The sequence below is a fragment of the Trachurus trachurus genome (genome assembly GCF_905171665.1).
Source record: "Trachurus trachurus genome assembly, chromosome: 17".
NCBI lineage: Eukaryota > Metazoa > Chordata > Actinopteri > Carangiformes > Carangidae > Trachurus > Trachurus trachurus.
The window spans coordinates 25,642,703-25,654,556 of NC_139900.1; the positions used below are offsets into that span (position 1 = coordinate 25,642,703).

General features: G+C 41.2%; 1 protein-coding gene across 1 annotated transcript in view; it reads right to left on the bottom strand.

Annotated features, from left to right (window-relative positions):
* Positions 1–8,183, bottom strand: part of LOC311000893 (junctophilin-1-like) — a 50,625-nt gene extending 42,442 nt beyond the window's left edge. Inside the window, exon 1 of the mRNA XM_083991769.1 lies at positions 7,550–8,183. Within this exon, the coding sequence (XP_083847895.1) occupies positions 7,550–7,928 (379 nt within the window). The 5' untranslated portion in view covers positions 7,929–8,183. The remainder of the gene's footprint in view (positions 1–7,549) is intronic.
* Between the last annotated feature and the right edge of the window lie 3,671 nt (positions 8,184–11,854).

Genomic DNA, 11,854 nt, shown 5'->3' on the forward strand with positions numbered 1-11,854 from the left:
TAACAGTCGGCTGACATGGTGACACGGACGATCGTCTCGCGCACTAAAACTACAGTATTTTTCAGAAGAAACGTCATTTCATACCCTATATGCCCACGTAATATCGAGTCACTTTTCTTATCGCGGTATTGCCGATACCGTTAACATCCCTATCGACTTGTGGCGTACACCAGGCAGTTGGAGGAGATCGAGGTCCAGCCATGTTACATAACAAACGGAACACACCAGAGTTCAACTGTAGCTGCACTGAGACCAGCCCGTCAGACTCACAACATGGCCTGCCAAGGGCAAAGTTGTATGTCAGTACTTACTAGTACTGAAAAAAGCAGGTATACCAACATATTTTTTGCATGCTGGCATCGACTTTGTACCAAAGTACCGGTTCTCATGACAACCCTAATCACAGTAGAGGCTGTAAAGGAACACAAATGTTTGCAAGGCCAATTTCCATTCCAACTGCAACCGACTCACTTCACAAAATCTCTCAAAATAAATAGTTACTTACAACATAATGTTCTCTATATTGCTCAGTTATTGTTCTATAATGTTGTTGCTATCAAAATGATACAGAAAGAGTCTACATCACACATCCAATCATTAAATCACTGTGTACGAGCTGAGCATACCCGCAGCTCAACACCTGCACTGTATGAGTGCTGAAGGTGTTTTGTGGTCCTGGACATGGAACAGTTCTGGTTCTGAAACCTCCACCTCTGAGCATCATTCAGTGATAAAACAGCTCCGTGGCCTGGTTAGGAGGGTTCACACTCCTGCCCTGAAGGCTTCAGCTGGAGAATGTGAGAATGTGCTATTTTAAAAGACGAAACTTGAGACAGTGGGAAGTCTGCTGGGGGCCAAACATAACTCCAGGCAGCTATCTTGCTATGTGGAATAAGCCTCTTCTACAGTGAAGACACTGGACCAACCTCTGGAAAAGGAATCCCAAAATTCTCAAAGATTATCAAATACTTGGTGGTTCTTTCAAAGTAAAAGCATAAAAGCCAAAACGGTGACATTCGCTTTACGTGTAGTCAAAATCAACGCTCTGGATCAGATTCATTCACTTAGTGGAGTCTTCAGTAAATATAGTAACACAGTGGCTGCTGGCAGGTTTACTGGCCATGAATCTTCCACTCAAGTGGCTCACTCAGATGGGAGGTCCAGGTTCACCGAGCCTGGTTTACATGGGATTCATTGTTTATCATAATAAACAATTAATTGTCGGTGCAAGCTACTTTTAGAACAGAGTTTGGAGTTGTTGGATTGTGTATTTGATGAGTTTGATGAGAGAAACCAAGAAATCCAATTAGCCTCCTTAGCGTAGCTCTGAGCAGCTCACAGCTCTGCTCAGCCCTTCTAAAAAATAGCTTGCACCGACAATTAAAGGCAACAAACCTACTGCTATGACTTCAGGGATTATGGCAATGGGCCAATTTGCCAAAATGTTGAACTATCTCTTTAAGCCTTGTAGCAACGAAAAACGTAATAACAGCCAATAGCGTAATAACAGCCAATAATGTAATAACGTGCCAATAATGTAATAACATTTTTGAGCAAATAACGTAATAACCTTTTGCCAATAACAAGTTATTACATTATTGGCTGGTTATTACGTTATTGACCTAGTATTAAAAAAAAACCTTTGAAAATGTAATAATTGGTGCCAATAATGTAATAATACATAAATATGACTGCAGTTCTTGGAAATAAAAGGCTTTTTTGCAGTTTTGTGCAGTTTGCTTATCAAAAATAGGTATAGTGGATGACATAGTCGTCATATTTATTCATCTAAGATAGATCTTTCACTTCTCTCTCTCTCTCTCTCTCTCTCTCACTTCTACCGTGCTTAATGATATGTTTGCAGTAAGTAAGCATTGTAGACTATCAACAACCTCTAAAACATAACCAAACTTGTGTATAATGGTGTCTGCCAGCCAGTTTATGTTTCAGTCATGTATAACTTCCTGCCTCAGACAAACCATTGGAAATAGGCAATGTGAAATGTGATAATTCCAGCATGGCTCGGAGGAGCAATGGCGTTGATTTGGTTTTACCATTGATTTTTTTTTTAAATTAACATTTAGCCATAATTTTTCCAACTTAATGGTTAGCGTTATCTCCAGAACACCCAACTGAAGTTCGGTAGTGTTTTCATTCACAAATGTAAAAAAAAAAAAACTACCTTTATACTGTATGGAGTAGGGCTGCCCCCGACCAAAGATTTTGTTGGTCGACCAGTAGTCGTCACTTATGGCGATTAGTCGACTAATCGACCCCCCACCTTGAGGGAAAAAAAAATATATATATATATTTTTTTTAATATATATATATATTTTTTTTGCCCGTGGTCAGGTTGATAATTAATTAATTAATGCTCGTGACTCCGGCCGTGTTGGGTCCGAGATTCAACAACAAGCCGGTCGGGTTTCACCGTTATTACCAGCAGTATGCCCGTTTATCACCAATAAACACAGTAGATGAGGAGGGTAAAAAGTTACTGAGCTCAGGCTGTGTGACGGGGGTGCGGTGGTGGGGGTCCGCGGCGTGGAGCGGTGCGGGCATAGACCTTTTACAGTCTATGGCATAGACATGTGTCTATGGGTGCGGGTCTCTGACTGCAGCGGGGACTATCATGGATCCGCTCCGTGACACTGAGACTGACCGCCGGTGAGCGCTGTGGGACGGGACCGGGGCTCAGACAGCACCCGCTAATGGTGACAGCGGTGATACGAGAGAGACTGCCGTGCCGTGTAAAAAAAAAAAAAAAAAAAAAAAGTGTCACGTCACGACTTCCTGTATCTGGCCCTTCAAAATAAAAGCCCCATAACCTTTCATATACAGTTCAGTCATTGATGTTGGCTTAATTTTGACAAGACACAGCTCCAAATGTTTTTTTTTTCTTTCCTGCGACCAATCGACCAATGAAATTTTGGTCGGCTAATGATTTTTTGGTCGACCAGTGCTTGGTCGACTATTTGGGGGCAGCCCTAGTATGGAGCAATATAAACATCTACCTTTAGACTTTCACTGTATTAATATAGAACCTATGCTGCTTTATCATCACTGTAAAACAAACAAAAAAAAAAAAACATTGAAAAGTCACTTTATCCAACATGGGACATAAACTGGCTGGCAGACACCATTCAATACACAAGTTTGGTTATGTTTTGGAGGTTGTTGATAGCCTACAATGCTTACTTCTTCCGTTTGCAAACATATCATTAAGCATGGTGAGTGAGTGAGTGAGTGAGTGAGAGAGAGAGAGAGAGAGAGAGAGAGAGAGAGAGAGAGAGAGAGAGAGAGAGAGAGAGAGAGAGAGAGAGAGAGAGAGAGAGAGAGAGAGAGAGGAAAGATAGTACATATCTTGGATGAATAAATATGACCACTATGTCATCCACACCTATTTTTAATTAGCAAACTGCACAAAAACTGTAAAAAAGCCTTTTATTTCCAAGAACTGCTGTCATATTTATGTATTATTACATTATCGGCACCAGAAAAAAGTTATTACGTTATTGGCTCAAAAGTTTTATTACATTATTGGCTTTATTACATTTAAAATGGCCAAAATTATTACGTTATTGGCTGTTATTACGTTATTGGCTGTTATTACGTTTTTGGTTGCTACAAGCCTTCTGTAATTCCTTAAACACTCTGAACAATTATACGAAATTAAATTTCCCAATGCTATACGTATGAGTGGACACAGGTATGATGTAACTCACTGTGCTGCACGTAACACATAACACTGCAAATCTAATAATCAAGCTAATCATGCAACATCATTGTGTCAGATTTTCAGGTATGGATGAGCAGGGCCCATGCTTTATGATGTTCTTATTATTCTGCAACTGATGAAATAACAATCTGACAAATTAAACATAATTAGTGAAATTAAATGAACCAATGAATAACACATTAGTGTTAAATGAATGAAGACTGAAACATATTTGAATTTCTGCTTACTTCATAATAAAAATTGCAGACAAGTAAAAAAAAAAACTATTAAACATCTGACTCTGCAGGCATCATTCACACTGTTGTTTTAAATGACCGGATGAAACAGTGATCGCTGCGGTCTGACAAAGTCCAATCTAAAAACAAGCTAAGAACAATTCGACAAAGTGAGGTGGATTAATTTTTTGCCACATCAAGGTGCGGGCCAGGGCTAAAGATAGAGGGAGGGAGAGAGGCCCCCTGGCTGGGAGGCAGACATGGTTTCATGTAACCAGTAGTGGGTAAAAGTAGCTCCACAGAGCCGTCAGAGCCATCTAATCTCAGAGTACAGCTTCTTACTTCCAAAGGCTGAGGAAGAATTTAGCCTAAAACACAGAATGAGAAGAGGAAGTCAGTGTTGCTTGTTCCTCCAGTAAATAGACACCTCCAGAAAGTTGGTGCATAACATACATGAGCAAAGCTGGACAGAGTAGTATGTTTATTTAAGTGCTGTACTTAAATATATTTTCTATTATCTGCACTTGGGTTTGATTTTTCATTGACTATTATTGAAAGACAAATATTGTATTTACAATGGCACTAAATTTCTATAAATGACTTGCTATGAAACATTGTTTTAGTCAGTGAATATCGTTTCTTTTATTTTGGAAATGTGAGGGACCATCATCTAAAACTGTTGATCCAAAAACCGGAGTTTGGTTCTTTTAGTTACATTTGGAGCAAATTGACAGAGTGTTTGAACCACGCAGCCGTTTGTACAGACTATACTCTCTGAACCTTTGGGTTGTGACCCACCTGGAGACCCCTGATGTGCATGCACCAATTAAAACTCCTGGGGCCAAACGTATAAAACTAAAAAAACGGAAACATGCAGCCTTTCTGTCAGATGTATAAAACCCCACACATGTGTATTCCCTCCTGTTTTTTCCTCATACATCTCAATCATCCTCAAATTGTACACGCATGCACATGACTTCTGATGTGTGCACGTTCTCACCGCCTGCAGATTTTTATACATTTGGAAAAATATTTGGAGTGCCGTACGTACACTTTTTGCATGCTTTATCCCCCTAGTCTATGTGGGGATCATCTAGTCTCTCAGTTACATCTTATTCAGGATGGAAAGCATTCAATTCAGATTAGCTATTGTGGGGCAACTTGCAACATGGATGCACACCTCACATCATCATGTTCTGCCAGCCTGTTAGAGTATTTAGTGAACATGCAAATCTGTAGTAGCTTGACTGAATGTTCTGTAGCTGATAGAGTTTGTAATATTGTAAAATGACTTCTTATTAAACAATAACTTCACTCATCTAATATAATGAATGAATTCATCAACTAAAAGGGGAACTTAATTTTAAACAACCAAGCGTTCATACCATACTAAAAGGATGTGTATTATAACAAAGCAAAACACATTACACAATTCAAAAATACATTAAAACAAAGTTAAACTTGAAAGGTACAAACAGGGTTGAATTACATGTTTTGCTGTACAACTTAGTCTGCATCTGTTGAGTTAGTCACTTAATTATTTATATTCATTTAGGGGATTCATATACCTGAAGGTAATGTATTGAATATGCCTTTTTTTAAGGTTGATGGATTATGGGGCTATTATGATATGCTTGTTTTGACCTTGATAAGCAATTTGGCCTTTGTTACCTTTATTTGTCGGTGCAAGCTGTTTTTAGAACGGCGGAGCAGAGCCGCAAGCTGCTCAGAGCTACGCTACGGAGGCTAATGGGATTTCTTAGTTTCCCTCATCAAATCAAATACACAATCCATCAACTCCAAAACTCTCTCGTGGACAAGTTGTGACCTGCACATTCACCACGCTATGAGACAATAACGGAACAAGTTATTTTCGAGGTAAATACTGAGAGAAACTGTTCCTGAAGGCAACGTGCATCAGCGGTTGTCTACGAGAGCGTTTTGGAGTTATTGGATTGTGTATTTGATAAGTTTGATGAGGGAAACCAAGAAATCCTATTAGCCCCTGCTCTGCCATTCTAAAATAACTTGCACCGACAAATAAAGGTAATGAACCTACTGCTATAACTATAGCGATTATGGCAATGGGCCAATTTGCCAAAATGTTGAATTATCTCTTTAAGGCCTAATACATGAATGGGATTAAAGGGTCGGCAGGTACAAGCTCAATAGCTTCAGCCTACTCCTTTTTCGGCATATGCCATAATTATGGGCTCATAAATTTGATTGAATATAGTCTGGAAGGAAGATGAATGATGACTGTTTGACTGATTGTTTTCACTGTATATTTTCACTATATACCAGTATCCTGTATATTTAAAGGTCTCATATAGTTAAAGGTAGATTTCCATGTTCCATATTTGATGAGCAGGTATCTGTCTGATTCTTAGTTGATCAATTTGATTTACTGATTTGATTTCCATATGGATACAAGCTGAAACACAATGTTCAGACCATAGATGCAACCTGCTGAACAACAGTAACACAAGTAAGGTGGATTAGATGCACAGCACTGAGTCATCCACAGAACATGACTGGAACTAAACCAGCACATATCACACCCAGTGGAAACTGACCACCGTCTCATTAGCATTCTGTCTCATCAAGCTCATTTCCACAACCATCCAGTCGTGGTTTATTCCACTGTACGCTGTGTTTGCTGTTGTAGAGCTGTCTAAATACAGAGGCTCAGCCACTGCACACGTTATAGTGACTTCAAAATATCCCACAATGCACTGTCTGTCTGTCTTCAGTTTGTGTAGATTGTATAAGATTATTAACTGAACATGTCTGAAAACAGGCAGTTCAGTTTCAGTCAGTGAAACTGCAACACACTTTGTGTTGGATCAGATCAGTTGTGTGGCTTTGTGTTAGATCTGGTAGTTTGTGTTAGATCCGGTTAGTTGGTCTCCATCGGGTTAGTTGCGTTGCTGTGTGCTGGATCGGGTCAGTTGTGTTGGATCAGGTCAGTTGTGTTGCTCTGTGTTGGATCAGGTCATTTGTTGCTGTGTGCTGGATCGGGTCAGTTGTGTTGGATCAGGTCAGTTGTGTTGCTGTGTTGGATCAGGTCAGTTGTGTTGGATCAGGTCAGTTGTGTTGCTGTGTGTTGTGTTGGATCAGGTCAGTTGTGTTGCTGTGTGCTGGATCGGGTCAGTTGTGTTGGATCAGGTCAGTTGTGTTGCTGTGTGTTGGATCGGGTCAGTTGTGTTGGATCAGGTCAGTTGTGTTGCTCTGTGTTGTGTTGGATCAGGTCAGTTGTGTTGCTCTGTGTTGTGTTGGATCAGGTCAGTTGTGTTGCTGTGTGTTGGATCAGGTCAGAATGTGATCTAAATTTAATTTCAGTCAAACTTAGGTTCCACAACAGGTGTTTCCAGGCGGCTCTGTTTACATGCAGCCACAGCTTCAGTCAGTCAGTCTGACAACTTGTTAGTGTTGACTGAGATACTGTAATAGCGCGCGTGCGCCTGCTTGTGATGAGCACGCGCACAATGCCTTCTCCACACTGTAGTTTATAAAATAAAAACACTAAACTCTTAAGAACACATAGGCTACTGTCACCAGGCCCGCGGTGTCCCCCACGGTGTCCCCCTCTCACCTCCGTCTCCGTACGTCTCCACGCCGTAGCCATCCTGCAGTCCGTTACTCCAGGTGCCCTCGTACCTGGCCGGTGTGTTCAGACTCTGCCGGACTCCGTACCGACCCTTGTACCCGTGTGTCCACTCTCCCCTGTAAATCCACCTCCCCTTGTTCTCCACGCCGAGTCCGTGGCGCTTCCCCTGCGCCCAGTAGCCCTGGTACACGTTCCCGCTGGGCCAGGTGTAGACGCCGACCACCTCGAAACCGTTGGACCAGGAGCCGGAGTACTCGCCCTGACCCTTGGGTCCCGTGCACACGCCGTGGCCGTGGGCTTTGCCCTCCTCCCAGCCTCCGCAGTAGGTGCCCCCATCGTCAAAGTCGAACCGACCGCCCGTCATTCAGAAACGGAGGGGTGAAGTACTAACTTGGTTGTCTAATGATGAAGTCCAGAGTGTGTTATCAGGGGCGCGCTGATGTAGACGGGGAAGCCGGCGGAGGTGTGAGGGAACCGGGTGAGACGGCGGCTGGGCGCATCGGCAGAGCGGGGTTGGTTTCACTGAGAGCGGGGAACCGGGAGAGTGAGAGGCGGCCGCCGCGGCTGCTGCACTCGCTGCACTGTGGAGTGCGGGAGGACTGACTCCCTCACTCCCCACCGAGCTCCACACTGACAAGCTACCGGCAACACAGCGCCTCTGTCTGCCCTTTCAAAGTAAAAGCCCGCTGTCTGACGTTTCCCAGTGTAACAAGTGAGATCTGACTGCAACAAGACGGTGACACTGACATAAATAATAGCCTAATGATACTTTTTGGTAACTTGATTGCAATTAACTCACAAAATTAGGATTAAAAAAGGTCTATCTATCTATCTATCTATCTATCTATCTATCTATCTATCTATCTATCTATCTATCTATCTATCTATCTATCTATCTATCTATCAGGGCCATAATATAGTAATTATGGGCCCCTTGAAAAAATACTTAAGTTGGGCCCCTTGCCAGTCATTCTGATTTAATAGTTATCTCATGAAGCTTTTGTTATGTAGAATAATTTAGTCTAAATAATAATTTAGATAAAGCTATCTATCTATCTATCTATCTATCTATCTATCTATCTATCTATCTATCTATCTATCTATCTATCTATCTATCTATCTATCTCCATCCATCCATCCATCCATCTATCGTGCGTGGGTGCGGGCATGTGTGCAGGCTTTGCTTCATCTAGTATTCAGCAGTGTTGGGCACATTACTTTTAAAGAGTAGCTAATTACTTATAGTTACTTGTTACTTTCCCCAAAATATAACTAAGTTAGTAACTGAATTACTACATTATAAAAGTAACCAATTACCAGGAAAAGTATTGCACTACTCTTTTATAAAATGCTCAAATATGTCAAATTACTTGGACTCACCCCCTAACCCCCTGACCGTAACCCTATAACCTCCTGTTTATCTGGAACATCACAGAACCTGCCTGTGCGGAAGAACACTGTGAGTTGGTCAGTTCCAGATAAACGGCTTGTTTCTGACTAGTTGATGGACTGAAACAAAATGCGTATGTTGCGTAGACTACACTTAAACGGGTATATTATTTTGTTTATTATTATATTATTTTGTATATTATTGTCCATAACGGGTAAACAGTAACTTTTTTTGATTAAAAAGTAGCGTCGGCCATTATACCCATTACAGTATCCTTTATTACATTATTAGTATCCAGTAATTAGCCAGGGGTCAGTGTGACCCTGGAGGTCATGGAGCCCCTGCAGAGCTGTGTAAAGTAAAAATGGCACTTCCCCTTTTTACTTGGTATTATAATACTATACAATACTATATTCACATGCAGGACTATTATGTTAAACAGAATTTTGCAGTGTCACACGAGAACAGCCTGTTTAGAGCTGATATGAAGGGGGGGGGTGTCATCAAGGGAAGAATTCCATTAATTCTCTCTGCTGGTTAATGAACGTTTACAGGACTAAATCAGGGCACATGCTGACTGCAACCAGTTGGGTGGGGTAGGAATTAAATGTGCCTGGGTATTCCCTGTGCAGACATTTAAAAAAAATCTATTCCAAGCTCTTAAGGTTTCTAAATTTAGAAATGACACCAGCTGTTCTCACTGCAGTTGAAGCTGCACATGTGATACGGGCACCAAAGAGCTACAGTGGAAATAAACAATATACTCAAGACAGTGTTTATGTAACTGAGAATGTTATTGATTTATCTGAATCTCCCAGCAGTGGGCACATCATGGATATGGCAACGTCACTTTTTCCACTAAGTTCTCTAAGAAGCGTGCTTTTATTTTGAAAGCGAAAACACAGCTCAGCTTGTAGCCAACTGTCTAACTTCACAGCCTGTCTCCAGTCTCACACACGTGCATACAGGTGGAGAGCAACAGTTACTGTAATGAGAGATCTGTTGACACTTCAGAGACAGAATTCATTGATTCATTTAACAGATACAAGACGGTAGGCTACAGGCAGACATGTTGAACAAGCTTTATTTTTCTAGGGAATCAGATATTAAATATGTGTATCTTTGATCTTAGAGTAATATAACATGATGCCTGGTCATTATGAACAGAGCTCATATGTCAACTAAGATTAGAAGAAGCCATAAGCTGCTGTGTATAGCCAGCATTAGAGGAAACTTTCAACTTCAAACTTCAACTTCCTTAACTCATCATTTAAATATAGAGAAGTTATACTAACGTATATGCTCTATTCTTTGCCAATTATTTGTTATTGTGTACTTTTAATTATTTGTTCACAGTTCTTCTAATGTATACATTTAAAACACTGAATACTTTTACATCTGTTTTTATAACGAATAGGAGTAAAGGAGGCTTTTGGATGATGGCGACACATATTAGATAACACCACCTGTGACTGAGAATCTTCTCAGTATTGATGACTTTGATTCTGATTTTGATTTACTCTCCAGTCCAGAGAACCAAAAATAACAAGGAAGATGTCGGAAGAACTATTCAGTGCCTCCTGGTTTTAAAAGTAGCAGATGCCAAAAGTGACCGGTCTTATGGGTTATTTCTATTTTTAACAAAAGCCTGTAATCTGGCCACATTCATGAATCCAGTGAAGTGCACCTGTGAAGTCAGCAACAGCCAGCAGCACGGCAGCTGTTGAAGCTCCATGTCCATGCAAAGTCAAACACTGCCATCTTGTGAAAACTTTAGGTTTTCACATCTTAGAGTGACGCTGGGCTGGCTGCTGCAGGCTCTTTTGCTGGAAACTGGATCATCACAAACTATCCAGGATTATCTACTGAAAAAATTAAAGGTTAATGTAAAATGAAGGACCTTGAGAACAGTGGACGTCCCCCTGCAGGACTTTTGCAAGACCAGACCATGGTTATCACTCATCTCCACTTCTGATGGTCTTAACCTCATGCACAGTGAGCTCCTTACAGAAGTTCAAGGATGCAGCAGTCGTTCTGGTCTTCAGCCTCCACTGTTCTACCTCTGACCACCTGAGTCAAACTCTGTCACTGCTGCTGCTCCATCTTCTTGAACTCAGTCATTCGGCCTCATGCAAAAGTTAAAATGCTACTAATTCCCAGGTGTTATTTTGTTTTCCTGGTCACTGTGGATTGCAACATTCAATGTTTTTTGGGCAACATGAAAACAAAGAAACCTTGATTTTTTAATTTTATTTATTTTTATCACATTCTCCAGATGTCATCCCTGCTGATATCTGAGCTCAGTGGTCACCAGTGCTGACTTTTAAAACATTAAGTATCAGCTGTGCAGATATTTTGCATAAGGCTGGAGTCTACTCAAACACAGAATCATAACCAACCAGAGCAAGGTTCAACCCTTGCCTCCTGTGTCCTGGCTGTGAAGGTTACTAGGCACTTGTTTCCTCCCATCCTAAATAAGAATAGAAAAATACTGGACTGTGTGGGGACGAAAAGGAAAACACAACTGGAGGTGCCAACTTGGCAACAAGTCCCTAATCATCAATCACAGGAGTTTATACGGGAGACTAGCTGTGAGTGTGTGTGTGAGAGAGAGCGAGCGAGCTGCATTGCACTATTTATCCTGAGCGTCTCTCTACCACTTTCTCTCCCTTTGTGTTTTATCAGTTCCAGTCTATCAGCCAGTGAAAACACAGGAGAGCTGCGTCACTCTGCTTTTATAGAAACAATGACTTCAGCTGTGGGTGGGTGGGTGGGAGCAGCGGGTGCAGGCTCATTATTATTCTGTTACATGCTGTCATTGTGTTATAGCTCTTTTAAAAAAAAAAAAAAGCTGAACACACTTCAATAAAGCTTCCTGTTTCAAAATCAGAGACAGGTAT